The 19,051-nt window shown below is 35.8% G+C and overlaps 3 protein-coding genes across 3 annotated transcripts; 1 reads left to right on the plus strand and 2 right to left on the minus strand.

Moving 5' to 3' along the window:
• The first annotated feature begins 1,022 nt into the window (after window positions 1-1,022).
• On the plus strand, window positions 1,023-3,263 carry LOC112499673 (subtilisin-like protease SBT1.7). Its single transcript, XM_025102995.1, has one exon. It carries the CDS (start codon window positions 1,023-1,025, stop codon window positions 3,261-3,263), a length of 2,241 nt encoding a protein of 746 aa, XP_024958763.1.
• Window positions 3,264-4,072: 809 nt separating this feature from the next.
• On the minus strand, window positions 4,073-8,736 carry LOC112529304 (poly(U)-specific endoribonuclease-B-like). The gene is made up of 8 exons (XM_025140526.1): window positions 8,572-8,736; window positions 8,437-8,499; window positions 8,301-8,369; window positions 7,256-7,330; window positions 7,098-7,163; window positions 5,697-6,305; window positions 4,958-5,029; window positions 4,073-4,447 (listed from the first exon to the last, which is right to left on the minus strand). The coding sequence occupies exons 1-8, from the start codon at window positions 8,683-8,685 to the stop codon at window positions 4,214-4,216; spliced, it is 1,302 nt and encodes a 433-aa protein (XP_024996294.1). The 5' UTR covers window positions 8,686-8,736; the 3' UTR covers window positions 4,073-4,213.
• A 5,794-nt stretch (window positions 8,737-14,530) lies between these two features.
• LOC112529407 lies at window positions 14,531-16,041 on the minus strand. The gene is made up of 2 exons (XM_025140676.1): window positions 15,621-16,041; window positions 14,531-14,968 (listed from the first exon to the last, which is right to left on the minus strand). The coding sequence occupies exons 1-2, from the start codon at window positions 15,941-15,943 to the stop codon at window positions 14,782-14,784; spliced, it is 510 nt and encodes a 169-aa protein (XP_024996444.1). The 5' UTR covers window positions 15,944-16,041; the 3' UTR covers window positions 14,531-14,781.
• Between the last annotated feature and the right edge of the window lie 3,010 nt (window positions 16,042-19,051).

Below are 19,051 nucleotides of genomic sequence, written 5' to 3' on the forward strand. Positions count from 1 at the left end.
TCGATATTATAATATGGTCTTATGTGATTTTGAAAAAACGGTGATGTTTTTATTTTTGAATAAAATATAAATCTGAAAATATCATAAAAATTTGACAAAATTATATCGATATTAGTATCAAATTAATTATTTAAAATTCCTCATTTTTGTGTAATTTTTTAATTCAAAATTTTTTAATTAGAATTTAATTTAAGTTCAATAACGAAATAATTTATATTTGGTTTAGTAATATAATTTTCTTATCAAGATAATAGTTAATTATTTTGTTAGAACTCGATAATTATCTTAATTGTATTTTAGATTTTTTAGATTTTAAAATGAGATATTTATCATCTATTTGATTATGTTTATCCGTATTTAGTTACACGAATTAAAACATGTAGTTTTAATAAGTTGTACTTAGGGGGTGTTTGGGATTGCTTATTTAAAACAACTTATWTTTTTTYGTAAAAGTGCTTATTAACTTATGTGGTATCAAACCGGAGTTAAATAAAACAGGGTTAAAATTGTAAACTGGTAATAAGCAGTTTTTCATAAGTCAGGAATGATTAACTTATCAAAAACAACTTATTACTGGTTTGGCACCGGTATAAACAGTTTTTTACTTCTTATCCAAACACCAGAAAACAACTTATCACCGGTGCCAGACTGAAATAAGTTAAAAAACAACTTTTATAAGCAATCCCAAACACCCCCTTACGCACAATTTACTTGTAATCTTGAGTTTTAAGTAATATACATTAATAAACAGTAATTTATACATAAAAATGGTTTTTAAGAGTTTTTATCGAATGTTTATAATATAGTATAGATATACATACAGGTAGATTAATCCAGCTATACAACTTAATCCATCCAGCAATCTTCGGATTTTGATTTGAATTCTTCTGACCAGCCATTTTCCTTCATTTTTTATGCACAGAGTTTAGCCGGCCGGCCACCATCTGCCACCTTCCTCCCCTCCCCCTATATATATACATTCTTGTATGGAAATATTGTAATATATCAACTCTTCAAGAACAATGGATAACAACAGATACAAGATATCGCCATTAATGGCTTTTATGTTCGTTCTCACTCTCACCACCATTTTAAACTCCTATTCAGCCACCGCTGCTGAACTCGAAACCTACATTGTCCACTTAAACTCCGCCAAGGGTCAAGGCTTCGATCAATCACAAGATCGCGAAACCTGGTACCAGTCGTTTCTGCCGTCAACCACCACCGGCGGTTTAACCGATGAGCGAACCATGGTTTTCGCATACCATAATGTGCTTACAGGATTTGCGGCCAAAATGTCAGCAGAGCAAGCAAAAGCCATGGAAACCATGGAAGGATTCATATCTGCAAGACCACAAAGAAAATATTCCACACAGACTACTCATACTCCCAACTTCTTAGGGTTACACCAGAATTTAGGGTTTTGGGCAGGTTCAAACTATGGAAAGGGGATCATCATCGGGGTTTTGGATACCGGAACGACTCCGGCTCATCCTTCTTTTAACGATGAAGGGATCCTTCCTCCACCGGCGAAATGGAAAGGGAAATGTGATGTTGCAGGATGCAATAACAAGCTGATAGGGTTGAGGAATCTTACGGGTATCTCCGAGGAGCATTTCGATGAAGACGGACATGGTACGCACACTTCCAGCACGGCAGCCGGGAGTTTTGTCGATGACGCAAATGTATTCGGAAACGCCAACGGCACTGCGGTCGGGATGGCACCGCTTGCTCACGTCGCGATGTATAAAGTGTGTACGTTGGAGGATTGTGAGGAGAGTGCGATCTTAGCCGGCATGGATGCCGCGGTTGAAGATGGCGTTGATGTGCTTTCGTTATCGCTTGGTGGAGAGTCGCTACCGTTCTATCAAGATGGTATCGCGGTAGGTGCATTTACCGCGATGCAGAAAGGGATCTTTGTGGCTTGTTCCGCGGGCAATTCGGGTCCTTTCAACTCTTCGTTATCGAACGAGGCTCCGTGGATTCTCACCGTTGGGGCTAGTACCGTGGATCGAAAAATAAGCTCAACCGTTTCTCTCGGAAACAAAGCCTTGCTTGATGGCGAATCGCTATTCCAACCTAAAGATTTCTCGAAAACCCTTCTCCCGTTGGTGTACCCCGGAGCGAACGGTGTTGGAAATACCGCATGGTGCGCGGAAGGATCGTTGGACGATGTCGACGTGAAAGGAAAGGTAGTAGTGTGTGATAGAGGTGGTGATGTAGGAAGAATTGAGAAAGGACAAACGGTAAAGGACGCGGGAGGCGTCGCCATGATTCTAGCGAACGAAGCCACCGAGGGATCGAGTACTATAGCCGATGCTCATGTTCTTCCCGCATCGCATATAGGTTATAAAGACGGAGTTGCAATCAAGGCGTATATCAACTCAACGACATCCCCATTAGCCACTTTGATGTTTCGTGGGACTGTAATCGGCGTAGAATCAGCTCCCGAAGTGACTTCTTTCTCGTCACGAGGACCAAACTTGGCAAGCCCCGGAATCTTGAAACCCGACATTATCGGTCCCGGTGTTAGCGTTCTTGCAGCATGGCCCGTTTCCGTTGAGAACAACACACAAACGAGCACAACGTTTAACATGATCTCTGGCACTTCAATGTCATGTCCACATCTTGCAGGCATAGCGGCATTACTGAAAGCTTCTCATCCGGACTGGTCACCGGCTGCGATTAAATCAGCAATGATGACCACCGCGGATCAAGTAAGCCTAAACGGTCGTCCTATTGAGGACGAACGTGAACTCCCAGCCGACGTCTTTACCATCGGTTCGGGCCATGTAAATCCATCGAAAGCCAATGATCCAGGGCTAGTTTTCGATATACAACCAGACGACTACATCCCTTACTTGTGTGGGTTGGGTTATACAAGCCAACAAGTTGGAATCATCGCCAAAAAAACCGTCTCATGCTCGGAAACCATACTCGAAGGACAATTGAACTACCCTTCATATGTGATTACGTTAGCAAGCGGCCAAAACAAGACATACACGAGGACAGTGACCAACGTTGGTGAGGCGAAGTCGACTTACACTATATCGGTTACGAATGTGCATTTGCCACCCGGTATAATCCTCGAAATTCGCAGTCCCGCTTTGAAATTTACCGCGGTGAACCAAAAGGTAGCATATGATCTAACATTCATTCGGGATAGTAAGGCGCAGATGAACGTTCCTTACGCCGAAGGATCTATGGCTTGGGCTTACGGTAAGTACGTGGTTCGGACCCCTTTCTCTTTCAAGTTCATATGAAACCGAATGGCCGTTTATCGCGCTCTATAAGATCGATCGGAGGCATTATTCACACAAGTTTCTTTGTTTCCTTTGTTGCTTGATGCAAATCACTGCCCATATTCATTAATGAATAATGAATACTTGCTCTCTTCTTCTGTAAGGGTATGACACTTCAAATTAATGCATCCATGGTTACTTTTGCTCATTCTGTTTGCAAAAAGATCATCTCTTGATGTTCAGACAGTTCCAACCTTTTTCGTTGAAGGTATAAAAGTTGGTATCATATATTATATATGTAACATCTCAGGCCAATCATATCATCACGTTAACTGTGAGTTTAGGTGTGGACAAAGCAGACAATATCTAGATCTGATACGGTTAGTCTAGGATGTTACAGATGGTATCAAATCCCGGAAACACACCGGTGTCAGTGAAGATGTTGGGCTCCCGAAGGGGTAGATTGTAAGATCTTGCATCGGTTGAGGAGGGGAACAAATGTTGTCTTATAAGAGACCGAATATTTCCTCTATCAGACACGTAAAACCGTACATGGATAAAATAAATAATATCTGATAAAATTCTCTTATTAATTACTATTTAAAAAAAATACAAAGGTTAATAAATATAAAATAAGTTAATTTTTAGTATATTTAGTATCATAAAATAACACTGAAACTTTATAGCAAAATATTGTGAAGGTAAAAAAACACCAAACCTTTAAAGCAAAAATACTATGAAGGTTTTACCTTTATAGTGTTTTGTTGTAAAGTTTCGTTGTTATTTATGTGGTCTCATGAAAAGAGTCTGCTCTCACATGATATCAAGTCGTACATATCATTCACGTACTTGAAAAATATATAGTGCACAAAATGATAACAAATATAAAACATATGAGGTTATCGTACATCAATTGTTTTAAATATCAGATTACATGGTTTCTCAGGATAACGAATAAAAAAGCACGAAATTCAAGAATCCGCGATCGGAAAAGCGGACCCAAGTTTGTTGCCAAGACGATAGCATTTGATGTTGACGTTATATGGACCAAGTTCAACATAATTATCTTCGTTCCCCATGTAAAAGCACAACGTATAAAGAGCGATCTCAAATTCCGGGCTCACTCCAACCAATGTGCTCGACACTGATTTCAAAACACCGTTCCATTCGAACTGGATAGTCAGCAACTGTGTCTCCGAGTCGGGCTGCATTTCATTTCAAACAACACCATTAATACAAATGTAACATGGTCTAGATTCATGTTCTTCGTCAGAACATATTGAACCCAATCAGATCATTTTTCAGAATAGCTTTTGATGAGATAAAGAAGGTTCCAGTATATATTGAAAAAGACAATGGTTGGTACGCAGACAGGATTGGACCGGATAGGACAAAGGGGCGGGACTGGAAATGACTGGATTGAACAAGTTGTACTGTGTCTGGTGTTCGCTACGATTAGGACCGGACAAGTTGGCCCTAAAAAAATTGTTTGGTGATTTATATAATAGTTATAAATGACACAAATCAAGTAATATTAAAAAAAATTAATAATTGTCGGTAAAATTTTGTCTGTCCTATGTCCCATCACATGTGGGACACTAAGTTTAATTTTGTCTTGTCCCATGTACCAAACGCATTCAAAGATGCTATTTTTAGTTGATATGAGACTCCAACAGAACTTATCATGAAGAAGAAATAGATGTGGATCTACTTACCGTCTGCCCACGCCTTCGTGGATAGATATAGCCTTGATAATCGACATTACCCTTTGCTTCTTCCATATAAAACTACATACACAAAACAAGAATTTCTTACAAACAGTACCTAAAAATACATCAAACTGCAATGAAGTTTGTTTATATGGTGTAATAAAATAATGAGTAAATTACAATTTTCGTTCCTGTGGTTTGTTAGTAGTTTCGATTTTCGTCTCTATGGTTTGCAATTTATTACTATCTTCGTCCCTGAAATAATTCCTACCTTTAAATTGCAATTTTTAACAAACCAATGGACGAAAATCATAATTTAGTCTAAAATGATTTTTTGAGTAAATTACGTTTTTCTTCCCTGTAATTTGTAAAAAATTATGATTTTTGTTCTTGTGGTTTAGAAATCGTGATTTCATTCTAATGGTTTGTAATTTATTGCTATTTTCGTGCTTATAATTTATATTTTATTGTTGTTTGGTCCATGTTGGTTTACAAGTCTTTGCTTTCTTTGTCCCTTGTACTTTTTAAGGTAACAATCAGGGCTCAGAGATGAAAATAGCAATGAATTGCAAATTATAGAGACGAAAATTGTAATTTCTAAACTACAAAGACGAAAATCATAAGTTTTAACAAACCATATGAACGAAAAGCATAATTTACTTTTTTTCTAGACCAATATAATAAAATTTCAATGTTTCTACTTAATATAATAAAGTGTCAAAATTTCGTAACAAAAACTACGCACCTGAAGCCAATTATGAAAGCCTGAAACCGACTGATCCCCGCGACTCTTGATTTCTCCAACAAAAACATGTTCAAAAGCCGAAGAACAACTCGATGTACCACCTCGGCCGTACAGATCAAACCAAAGACTTGTCAACATCCTTTTGAATTCTTGAGGATCTTCGGATACAATACCCTTTAAACATAGATACTTATGGAGGTATTTGATGGGTGCAGTTCTACAAATCTCTTCAATGAATGCAGCTTGTTCTTGTTTCTCTTGAGATGTGACTTCCTCTTTATATCCTTCATGTGGGTTGTAGTTATCTAGAAGAGAACAGAATCGGGAAATCGTGGGTTTCTTGAAAACTTCATCATTTAGATAAGTAAAGAGACATCCTTCGGCCATATCTTGATTTTGGTAAGACTTCTTTCCTTCACCACAGTCGATCTCGTAGTCTTTTCCAGGTGTTAACCGGTTATGGTCAAGATCCCAGAGCTTGTTGCAAGCTTGGCCAAGGTCAGAAAGTTCATTTTGAGAGGGTTCAATTTGGGAATCATACGAAACCTCATTAGAATACTCCTGCTCGTTTGCAGGACGCTTGAAGTTGTCCCAGTTGCCCTTATTAACCTATCACATTATGTTGAATAAGATCATTAGATAGGTTCTGTTTGTTTTTTAAGAGGTGATGAACTCTGAAGTTTTATTTCAGTTCTTATTAGATTGAAGGATACCAAGGATGGAAAACATCTCCAACAATAAAAAATATGATGGATAAAAGCATAAACATCACACTTGCTACACAACCATATTCACATTACAAAGATTCTAAACGGCGTGAGACATGGCATCATGCTTTGAAAACGCCATGGCTCCTAAGGCATGAGGCATGGCATGGCGGCAATACCAAGCTTTAGGAGCCACGGCAAAGCCACGACGTTTTCAAAGCTTGACTTATGGCGGCAAATCTCTATATCATATATAATATTATTTATATAAACATATGTTTACTAACATTACTCAATAAGTTGATAACATTAAACAATTTAAATTTATGTTATATATTAAAAACTAACAAATAAGACATTAAAATAGTAACAAAAAGCAAATATCACGTTACAAAAAATGTGCATTAGGCCATGGCGTGCCACAGGCTTAATGTGGCGTGAGACACAAGCTCTAAGCCACAATGGTTGTTGCAGCAAGCCTTTTAGAACATTGCTCATTACTTTTAAACTCAACAAAATGCGTAACTTTGGGTGCAGAGCTCTGGTCTACATACATTTCAACCTCCCCATAGCCTACTTTCGAGTGGGATTTACTGGGTATGTTTAGTTTGATTTGGTTTATCTGAACATTATCACAAAAACGTTTCAACCAACTGTAGTTATGAAATTGAAGAACAGCCTAATAACAACGAACCTGTTGGTGTCTTCTGGCAGGCTTCTTCCCAACTGTCTCCCAGCCATCATTACTTTCTTCTCCGGTCTGCATTATTACGCGTAAAACAGGAGTATTCATTAGAAGTTGCATAAACACTATCCATTGATCAGAAAAATCATTAACAACACAAACACTACCTCTTGATCAGGGTGGCTTTGTTTATAATTATCTTGCCTACCATCTTCATATCTTTCATACTCCTCATTCACAGCCTGCATTTCAGAGATTTTTCACATTATACCATGGCTAGTGGAGCATTCGGTTCAGTGAACAGGACATGTCAAACAACTGTAAACATACCCATCCACTAGTTGATCAATTATTCAGTTCTTTTCATAGACTATGGATCCAATAAATAATGCATACCATGTACAGATTTGAAGTTGCAACAAACACCTAGCAAAAAGACCATATAAACAACCACAAGGGTGGTGCCTGATTGGTTTGAGCTTGCCTCCAAAGGTCAAAAGTATCAAGAGGTCCCAAGTTCAAATCCAAGGAGGAATAAAAATCCCCTTGTGGCCAAGGAGGTTCAAATATGGTGACTCCGGGCTATCCGCAAAGTAGATGGTCGCCCTGGAAATAGTCGGCTCGCATAGCGGGTTGGATCTCCACAAGAAATTTCATTTAAAAATAGCTAATAACTTGGAGGCAAAATGATCAAAGCTGCTTCTAGACTCAAGTTTTCAGTCGATCGAAACAAAGCTCTGGCATGGAAACTCCGATGAACGAGTTCAAACCAAAGAGAAAAAGTGTTCAGATAGAAATAAGGCATAGTTTCATGAACTGGATTCATATATGAACTTTACAATTAACTTGGATACAGTTTTGAAAACATACAACTTCATTTCTGCAGTGATCTAATGAGCTCTAATGGTCAAAAACAAGCTGACCACTTAATCCTTCATTAAAATTTCAAAACCCTAGAAACTTGATTTTGTTTGAACACAAAAAACTCTTGAAATCTTCCAGTCTGTCTTAAAATTCATAATTCTACCACAAGTTCATATAAGAACACAACTCACATAGAGATCAAGCTATTTGTTCATCATTAGCAATCCAATTAGTTGAACTTATATACGTTAACAGATCAATTTTAACTTTCAAAAATTGGCGGATTTCACCATGTTCATGATTCAGCAAGTTAATTACTTCTTCCAGAGAGTAACAACTAAAGAATACCTTTTGAGGTCGCCTAGAAGGCTGTGATCCACCGGATCCCCATTCCTGATTCCTCCCATCCACCCGTTCCTACACAAACCAAACAATCTCGATTCATTTTAAGAACCTAATCGCAATAACTCAATTTCATACTAACCTCATTTCTCCGATTACTATTTCTACCGTGATTCTGTTCATTCTCCTGATCCCCGGACACAATCTGCAGATTATCCGATCCATCAGTAAACAGATATTTAAGAACAATTAACCTAATCACTGATACTTCATATACCTGCGCCCATGAACTGGATCGAGATCGTTCATCGATTCCATCTTCATCATTCTTTTTTACTCCATCATCATCTCCTAATCCCCAATCAACTAAATCCTTCACTAGACCTTCCATTTTTAGAGAGGGTTTTTCAGATGGAAATTTGCAGTGTGATCGAAGGTCGTTAATGGCGATCACGTAAATTTCGTAGTGAAAAGGGACTTTCAGTTGCTTATCTCTTTTTCCAGATACAAAATTACTAAAATTTGTAGTTAATAGCACAATTTAAGCATGATGTACAAGTTATTAAAGCGTCCTGGTGTGAATATGAGAACTTTTGGATCTGAAAAACGTAATTATTGAAGGATCTCCTACTTTTTTTGGATCTACCACACGTGTCAATAACCCATTGGGTTAAAAATCTGATCTCTTATCGTACATGTTTTTTGTCGGCAAACTTATTTTAGCTCTAATTTATATTATCTTTTACATTTATAATTTTAAATTAAGAGAAAAAGAAAATGATAAATCAAAATTTGGATAAAAAAACTGATTACCGACAACCGTAGCGGGAGGTGTCGGGATTGAACTTTTTATTTGGACAAGATCACGTCTTCCGTTACAAATTGAGCTACACGTACAAAAACAACTGATAGTTAAAATAAAAATATTTTGATGGGTTTGACCCAATTCTTTAGCAAAAGGAGATGGATCGTGTAGAGAGGGCCAAAAATAGTTTCGGGTCAAGCCTATCCGAACCCATATCGTTCTTTGTCTTAATTTGACTTTCGTAACTGGTCTAAGTCTAACCGATCTCGATCCGACCAAAATCCCGAGGCCCGGTCTCCTTGTTTCGTAACCCTCTAGAACCAGTCCTAGGACCGGGCCTAGCCCAAATCGGTCTCAATTTTTTTTCCTCCCAAAAATCAATTTTGAATGTAAAAAAATATTGTTGAAGAATTTCTTTTTTAAAATATTTTTTAAATCTTTTTAATACAAAAATGTTTTAGATGTCTTTATGGTTACAATTTTTGAGATTTTGTATTGGGACACTTGCAGATTTTTGAAGAATATCAAAAAAATGAAAAATTAAAAAAAAAACTTGATATATAATTTACAAAACTTGATTTTCTTTATAAAAAAATCAGAACTATGTATAACTTCCCGGTCTTGGGCCAGGAAAACTCAAAAATCATAACCGGTTAAGGATCGTTAGACTAGTCTCAGTCTCGGGCCAGGAAAATTCCTAAAAATCATAACCGGTTAAGGATCGTTGGACCGGTCCCGATCCCAATCGATCCGGAGTCGAGCCGGTCCCAAGTCGGTCATGGTCCCGTTCCACCAACATCGGACCATTTAACTATCTCTAGACCCTATTGGATTTGAAAGAAGTGGTGGCCCAAATACATGGGCCTGGCCCTAATCCATGACCGTTGTTCTTTTACTTGTTCCGGCCCAAATGCAGGAAAATTAAGTGTCTAAATTTTTATTTTAGTTTGTTGCAAAATAAACTTTCATCTTTTCATTTAATCATAAATTATAAGATGGAGAAAGCTTTTCTTTCTATTGTCAACAATAAAAATATCATTTAGGGACCGTTTACCAAATACTTATCCGGTAAGCGCTTACCGGTAAAGTTTTAACATTATCATTTACTTACCGAGTAAGATTTTAGTCCACCAAAACGGTATCGTGTGCAACAACTTACCCGGTAAGCTCTTACCATGGTAAGAGTCATCGCCCTCACTTACCGGATAACACTCTTGTTTCGTGTCTCGCTCTTACCGGATAAGATTCTTGATCCTTACCATGTTCATCCGGTAAGGTAATGGGACTTGGTGTTCACTTACCCGAGTAAGCGTTTGATAAACGGCCTCTTAGTTATTTAAAAAGTGTAATAATTACATTATATAAATACTTTTGGATTGAGATTTACTTTTAAATCATTTTTGGTTGTGAAACAATTAATCAAACATTTTGGAATTGATTAAAATGTGTTTTCTGAAACGTAGGTTTTTGTTTCTCTCGTTTTAACAGATTGATGTGATCTTGTCAAATATGAAACGTCTGATTCTGTATACGTTAAAGGTTCAGTTTTGACTTTTGTGTATGTCAAAAAGCGTTCAACATTTTAAAAGAATCTTTTCGAAAATTCGAGTACGATTTCAGACCGCATTGAAAATGGTTGGTTTTTTAGTCTGACACTGTGTACAGCCAACGTCATAGTTGCAGAAACTTCTGTTCACAACATCCACCATGATATCTAATCCCATCTATCTGTATTTGAATCTTTTTTGTATATAAACAGATGTATTTATCGTATTTTAAAACAGTATTTGTCAACTGAAAAATATCAATAATTCACAAGCTCAACAGATATTCGTTTAATCTTTTTTGAAAGAATTTCAAATACTGAAACACTCATCATATACACTGTAGTTAAATTTTGTAACGATCAGTGTTATACAACCACAAGAATCTTTAGTTAGAATTAGAATGAGATTTCAAATCAACACCTTTTGAGTGAGATTTTGAGAAGAGTTGCTCTTTGGAGAGCACAATACGATGAAAGTTGTAAACTGTGTGCAGGGGGAGTTATTGTGTATCGTTGGCCTCTATGGTAGAATCAGTCGGGTGACCTGAGAGGCAATAGTTTGTCTTGCGGCGAATGTCAGTGGTTCGAGTCCGCTTATTTCCGACTCGTGAACTTAGCTGATACAAAGCTATATGATAGCACTCAATTTTTCTGTAACCAACATTATATAGTGGACTTGCGTGTCTATGAGCTCGAAAAAAAAGTGGAAAATGCAAGATCAGTGAACTACTTTTTTTCTTTTTTTTTCTCTTAAACTTATGTATTTTTACGCTTTTTTTTTTTTTTTTTTTAAGGGTGTCCGGGCCAAAACCCGACTAATCCCCGGCAAATTTGGAGGCTAAACATGGTTCCACTTAAATGTCGCCAACACTCCCCTCCCAGGGCTCGAACTCGGGTTCATGACTATGTCATGCCCAAGCCTTTACCACTACGCTGTTGTTTGTATATGAAGTAAAAAACTTATTGCATCGTGTCAAACAACTTCCACCCAAGGCCGCCCTAACAAAACCAAATATAATCAGTTTAATCCCACAACCCCAGCTGTTATTTCGTTCTCCATTCGAACTGACTTTCACAAGCCCAGAGGAAGACCCCACCCCTAAAAAACTGTACTTCTTGCTCTTTATTCATTAATTTTCTAATTCGCTACTGATACAACCTAAATTAAAACAATAACCCAGAACTAAATTTTTTATCGAATAAATACAGAAAGATAACATAAAAAACACTGTTAAACACGTTACACCACGATAATTCTATAAAAACGACTAAAAACAGATCAGATTTCTGACTGATTAAAGAAGAAAATAAATAAAATGCTTTATTTGGGTTAGGTTGATTTGGGTGGACACTATTGGGAACATAATCATAGAGTTGAATGAGCATGTTTACAGCTCATGGCATTATGGACTATTGTGACATGCCTAAAAATGTCCCCCTTTTTATACATGCTTTTCATACCCCATTATTCAATAAAAACCAATTTTTATTTCATTTTCAAAAATCTTTTTTTTTATTAAAAAGACGATAAGTTTCGTTATACGACGAACCCAGTACACGTCGTTTTCCGTATTTGAATCAGGTGACGTAGTGGAAATTGTATCTTTCTTGGATTTGAATCCAGTGTTGCCAAAGCCTTTGTGGTCATTAAGGTTCACCTGTGACGAGTTCAAGTCATTCTTGATTGTTGTAGGATTAGTGGGTGCATGTAAGCTGGCGCGAGTGCATACAGTTACCTGAAATGTTTTTGTTTCTTGTATAAATTTTGTTGTTCACTGCTAATTTTTGGAAGTGTGATTGAAATGATAATATATCTGGCCCGGATACTTACGTTTCATGCCATATCAGTACAAAACTCTCCTATACCTTCCCCACAAGGCCACGACACAATGTTGTGAGGTGAGTGGGGTTGATGGAGTGGCCATCGTGACTACCCTCAATGGCGGATCCAATAATTTCAACCAAAATATGTATTTTCGTGACGTTTTTTTCGATGGACAACCTTAAAAAGTAAATACGTTCGAGAAATTGTAACCCTTCATTTATTGGGACGTTTTTATTACGATTAAAATCCGCTTGTTACTCGGATAGTTTTATGATGAAATTAACGACAAATGTAAAGTGTTATTGTTTTTCAACATCTTGTTTCTGATAGTTGATTGTTGGGATTTTTTAAGATAATTTAAACGATAAAAAGTAGAATCAGATGAGAAAGTTATCAGCTTATGACAAACATAAGATGAGTCAAATCACATGTGATTTTATAGTAAATCATATATTTACAACACGTCCAGAATGATCGTTGGTCTACAAAACCCTTCTGGACATGTTGTAAATCATATGTAATTTGAACATTCTCACACTTTTCGTGTTGACTACGTTTTTGTTTGAATCATACCCTATTTAAAAGCATCTGTAATTTTGTCTGTTTTTATAAAAACGCGAAAACACAATTCAACAAATTTAGTTTACAAGATTTATCTATCGGTTTTCTGAAGCATATATTATTAGTTTTTAATAAATAAAAACGATTAAAGTATTATCTGAATAAAAATTGTAAAAATAATATAACACAAAAAAATATTTAAATATTAAAAAGAATAAATCAGAATAAATTAAATTGGGCATTTTTATATTTTAAAATAAACTATAAGTTAAAATTCCATTAAACAAGGAGCATTTTTGTAATTGTATCCATTTTTTTGTCTTTTATTCAATTTAAACCGATTTTATATTCAAGTCTAAAAATATCTAAAAATTCAAAATTATTCATTACAATATATGAAAAATATTCTTTTAAATATTATTCAAATTAAAAATTAAAATTCAAGAAAGTGTATATTAAATTATATTCTAAGATTTTTCTTTTAGACAAAGTATTATTTAATATACAACTCTTATAATTATATTTAAAATATTTTACTTTATTCTCTAATATTTTAAAAAGTAAAGTATCTTATGCCAATTGAATAAAAAGGTTAAAGGGTTATTTATTTATCTTTTAATAGTTTCATTTAAAAAGTAATCTCTGAATCGTTAAGAGGTGAATCTTGTTTGATAAAAAAAATCTGTTTATTAATGATTCTAAAACTTTTTGAATAATTTTGTATCATGGATCTCCCTTAACCATTAAGAGCCCCAATTTCATTATAAACAATTACCAAACAATTATTTTCATTATGCACTATATCATGAGAGTCACTTAATCATTCAGCACCAAACCATTCAGCAACTGCCAAACATCTCCTAAATACCAATAACTCCGATCGTATCTTATACGAAACCCGTCTTCTATGAACCATAATCTCCATACGAAACACGTACTCCAAAAACCACATAAAGGCATTTCAGCGGCCAAGGCTAACCTAAAGGTAAAGGTTCAAGCCAGCCTCCTAATTGTCGACCCCTTATGAAACTCGTTAGGAACCACACGTGAGGAGGTATAACAGAAAAGTTCAAGCTAGCCCCTGGTTGTCAGCCCATATGAAGCCCGCTAGGAACTACATACGAGGAAGGGGCTAACAGAGAGGCTTCAAGCCAGCCTCCTGGTTGTGGGCCCTACACAGGACTCGCCTTGTAGGAACCACATATAAAGAGCCGTTCAAAAGCTAACTCAACAACTAAGACTAACGGTGGGTTCAAGTCTGCTTTCCACTGGATTTGAACTTGTTATACATCTGAACAAAATCGTACGTCCATTTACGGAGTCATACGTCAAAAGGAAAAGTATTTTATACCATTATTTAATCCAAAAAAGGTTGGGAAAAGTTATGTGGTCTCCAAAAAGAACATTTCAAGTCACAACTTAAATAGGAAGGGGCAAAGAACCAGAAAAATGGTTTCATATAGGACTTGTTACTTTTGTGCATATATACTCAGATGTACCATAAAGATAGCAAGTACAATAACTTTATGCATTAAGTAGTTGTACCATACTTTCATACACCCTCATCCTCATTCATCTTTATGCTATATAGCATTTTAACCACAGTAAAAAAAACCAGTAGAGTGGTAAATAATTATAACAGAAAAAGGTAAAAAAGAAGGGTTCTTGTTCTTTTTCACCTCACATACTTTCTTCTATAATGGACAAAATTTTTCCTTTTATACCCCTTGTTTTAGGATGGAATTACTAGTCAAGCAGCAGCAACTGCACCAGAATGAAAAGGGTATTTCTTGGAATTTTTGTTTGGAGAAGTTTCACTCTGTTCTTTCTTCCTCAAAGCTTTCATTGATGCAGAAAGATTCTTGTTTTTCTCTTTGGATTCATCGATGTCAATCTGCTCTGCTCTGCACTCTTCACTACAGAATGGTGTGTCCCCTCTGCAAATTCATCAAGAAATCAGATCAGAAAATTGGTCCAGATTTGGTAACTTTTCAATAAAGTCTTTCTGATTCATGAGAAAATGGTCTGAATTAGGGAAAGATCATAATTTTTTATCAAATTCATCAAACCCCAGAATAAGAAATGGAAGATTTGGGGAAACCCATCTGAGATATGATCTAAAATCTCTAAAATTGGTGAAAATTTCTTTGGTTTATGATTCAAATCTTCAAGATTTGGTAGAAATCTCTTTGATTGACCAGGAAATTAGGGGAAAACAAGGCAAACCTATCTGAGATGTGATCTAAAACCAGTTAAAGATTGATGAAAGACTCAAAAATCCATCAAAGATTTGGTGGAAATCTCTTTGATTGATGAGGAAATTAGGGGAAAAAATCAATTTTTTAGTCTCAAAAATGGAAAACAGAGCAAACCCATCTGAGATATGATCTAAAATCTTCAATTAAAGATGGATGAAAGACTCAAATATCCATGAAAAATGATGAAGTTTTCAGAACGTTCTCTTCCCTAAATCAGATAACAAACACAAAACCCATCTGGGGTTTGATCCAAAATCATCAAAAGTATGATAAATCTCACTGATTAACCAACAAAACATGAAAAAAGTTGATAAAGATTGGATTAAATTACCTGTACATGAAGATATCTCTATTAGGACCAAGTGGTTTTTTGCAGAGAAAACAAGCATCTAAGAAATGAGGTTGTTCTTCAAATCTTCCATGAAAAATCCTCCCAGATCTTGGAGAAGAAAGAGAAGGGAAAGAAGAAAGGTTTCTGAGACTTGTTTTTCTTGGTGAGTATATAGGTCTGGAGATCAGGTGGTGGTTATGGTGGTGGTTGTCCTCCGTCGATGATGATGGTGATGATGAGAACCCATGTTCTAAGTCAGATATGGAAGCAAGCCCATTGTTTTCTTCAACAAAATAAGGCCTCCTTGTGGTTGTAGACTCCATTTCTTTCAGAGAAATACAGAGAGGAGAACGGAGGCGGTGGGCGGTGGGAATGGGAAGAGAAGCAAGAGAAGGGGTTTATAAAGAGCATTTTGTGAGTCAAGAGGAGAGAAAAGCAAAGGGTTTGGGGTGGGAGGGGTAGGGTGGGGGTGAAGTGGGGGTGAGGTGGGGGTCGTGGGGTAGGGGGTGGTAAAGTATAAACCACGGGAACAAGAATCCATTGGCCAAGAGGAAGACCACCCTTGTAATAAACTTACACACGTGTAACCATTCTAATGTGTTTTAAAACTCTATAAACCTTTTTAATTTTTATTTATATATAAATATAAATATAAATAATAAAATAATAATAAATAATCAACCCAAACAAATTAAATGTTACATGATAAAGAAAATGAAACGTTTCCGGACCTGATCTTAACTATAAGATATCAAGAGGTCGTTTTTGTAAAAACCGTACAAGCAGAAATACGATCGATGAATACAATAGGTACTCTGAAAAATATAACTGGTAACGATTTCATTGTTTGTGCACGATTCAAAGGTGTACAAGCAAACGAAATAGGTTTGGTAAACCATGTAATACGATTAAAACTAATGTTAAATTGCAACTTAAAGATACAAGTATGGCAAAGAGGAAAGTCGAATAAGAAAGAAAGGCCAGGGCCGTCCCTGGGGGAGGACGGGTCGGGCGTACGCCCAGGGCCCATAAAAATTAAGGGTCCAATATTTTTAATATATATAATAGTAATTCAAAAAAATTAGTAAATAGAAGACAAAAAAAAATTAATATCTAATATGACGAGAAAAGATTTTGGTACTACATCAACTATTAAAGACCTAAACATGTATAAATTAAATATATTGGAGAAAAAAATTACATAAAAAGGTTAATTTGTCGTTCATTATATAATATTATTTAATGTTTTTCTAAGTTTTTTTTATCTAAAACTACTTGCTTCGGAAACTTTGATATATTATCCATAATTTATCTCCCATTGACTCTTTTGATTGTTCCATTCTCTTGTGAATTATACTTTTATATTAGAATATATAATAGATTTTCTTGTTATTAGCTAATAAAACCTCTGTCTTTTGAAAAAATTATCAACCATATAAGATGGTACAATTTATATTTATATTTAGAGTAATAAAACTATAATTGTTTTTTCATAGTTGTTCTTTATTATCTAATATTGAGTATATAAATCGTATGTACTATTCTATCTCTAAAAGAAGAATATAATCTTAAACTATCACCAACATGAGTTTTTTAATTTATACAATCGATGATTACAAAAAAGTTTATTTTAACCCTAACCCTATGTTCTTGAATCTTCTTTTACGTAGAAAAGTGATGAAAGTAATAGGGGAAAGAAAAATTATTTGTTCTCGAGATTTTTTTAGGTAAAAGAAAAAAATTATATAAAAATTTATTTTTATTTCATTATTTTTCTTTCCGCTTTCTACTCTATTAAAAACTCAAATAAAAAACTTTGTTTTTCTTTCTTTCTTTTATTTTTCTTTTCTTTTCTCATTATTTTCTTTTCTTCCCACGTTTGAAAATATAATATAAAAGTTTAAAATGTTGTTAATCTTCTTAAATTCGAAAACATGATATAAAAGTTTAAAATGGTGTTAATCTTCCCGAATTCGAAAACATAATATAAAAGTTTAAAATGATGTTAAAAAACATTAACATGAGATGACATGGAAAACCAACATATTTACATTGATTTACATAGTGTCACTCGGAAATTAGAATAATTGACTTTGTGACATCAAATGATGTCATTCTATGTACCAAAAGTATATCATATAATGTTTTTGATGATGAAACAAATTACTGATACTACATAAAAATGTTCTAGTAGATAATATTAATTTACAAACGAGTACTGATTGATTTTGCGTCCATGAATACTCGGAAAAACGGTTTTATATAAATTCAATATTCTTTCTGATGATAAAAACAATATATTGAAAAATTATCGTACTTATCGAGGTCCTTTTTTTACATCTCGCCTAGGGCCTAAAAAATGTCAGGAACGGGTCTGGTCCTATCACGCTCAGGTATCTCACACAGGGATCCTATTTGCATACGTTCTAGTTTCTACCCTCTGGTTTATACCTTTAACGACACTCTCTACCATATCCCACTTAAAATCGGCTTCTCTAGTAGAGATGGCCAAATGGGCCCGGCCCGGCCCGGGACCGCCGGAGGACCGGGACCGGGACCGACAAAGGACCGGCCCGGGACCGGGACCGGTAAGGACCGGTTATGGGACCGAAAACYGGGACCGGTTAAGGTTTTTGGTAGTTTCGTGGGACCGGGACCGACCGGGACCGGGACCGGTTATGGGACCGACGATGGACCGGCCCGGCCCGGCCCGAAAATTCAAATAATATTATAAATAAATGTATTTTTAAATAATTTTATAATGTATTTTTATAAGAAAACGTAATTTTAATTATATTAAAACGTATTTTTAAAGTGTATTTGAGTGACCCAATTGTAAATTTTATAATGTATTAAAAATATATATCATTAAAAAAATAAAAATAAAAATCTTATTTTTTTAATGAAGGACCGATTGGGACCGGTTAGGACCGGGACCGGGACCGGCGGCCCATAACCGGTTATAGAGTACCTATACCGGTCCTATTATTTTCGACCGGGACCGGGACCGAGACCGGGACCGGTTACGCCAGGACCGGTTATGGCCGGTTATGAGAAATGTTAGGACCGATTGGGACCGGCCCGGGACCGGCCCGGGACCGGTTTTTGGCCATCTCTATTCTCTAGTACTATTTCTACAAGAAATTCCTATCGGATGTTGTGTCCTTGAAAATACCAAGACTCGTCATGTCTATCCTCATCTGATCTTACTCTATTCTCCTGGGCTTGCCCCTCACATCTCCGTTTACATCTTTATTTATGCAACTTCCAATTTCTTTAATGTCTAACAATTAGAATCATACAACATAACGCATCTTGTGGCGACCTTGTAGAATTTTCCCTTTTAATATTAAGGGTACCATCTGTTGAGTCACATATAAATTTGTTGGTGACTTTAGTCTATACTCTTAATACTTGTACATCTGTACTTC

The sequence above is a fragment of the Cynara cardunculus genome (assembly GCF_001531365.2).
Source record: "Cynara cardunculus var. scolymus isolate 2C chromosome LG 16, CcrdV1, whole genome shotgun sequence".
Taxonomy (NCBI): Eukaryota; Viridiplantae; Streptophyta; class Magnoliopsida; order Asterales; family Asteraceae; genus Cynara; species Cynara cardunculus.

Coding starts and splice junctions, on each gene's coding strand:
- LOC112499673 (XM_025102995.1), top strand. CDS start 1,023: ATGGATAACAACAGATACAAGATATCGCCATTAATGGCTTTTATGTTC.
- LOC112529304 (XM_025140526.1), bottom strand. CDS start 8,685: ATGGAAGGTCTAGTGAAGGATTTAGTTGATTGGGGATTAGGAGATGAT. Junction 8,370..8,436: donor ATAGTAATCGGAGAAATGAG/GTTAGTATGAAA, acceptor TGGTTTGTGTAG/GAACGGGTGGATGGGAGGAA. Junction 7,331..8,300: donor CTTCTAGGCGACCTCAAAAG/GTATTCTTTAGT, acceptor TCTGAAATGCAG/GCTGTGAATGAGGAGTATGA.
- LOC112529407 (XM_025140676.1), bottom strand. CDS start 15,943: ATGGAGTCTACAACCACAAGGAGGCCTTATTTTGTTGAAGAAAACAAT. Junction 14,969..15,620: donor AGAGATATCTTCATGTACAG/GTAATTTAATCC, acceptor ATGAATTTGCAG/AGGGGACACACCATTCTGTA.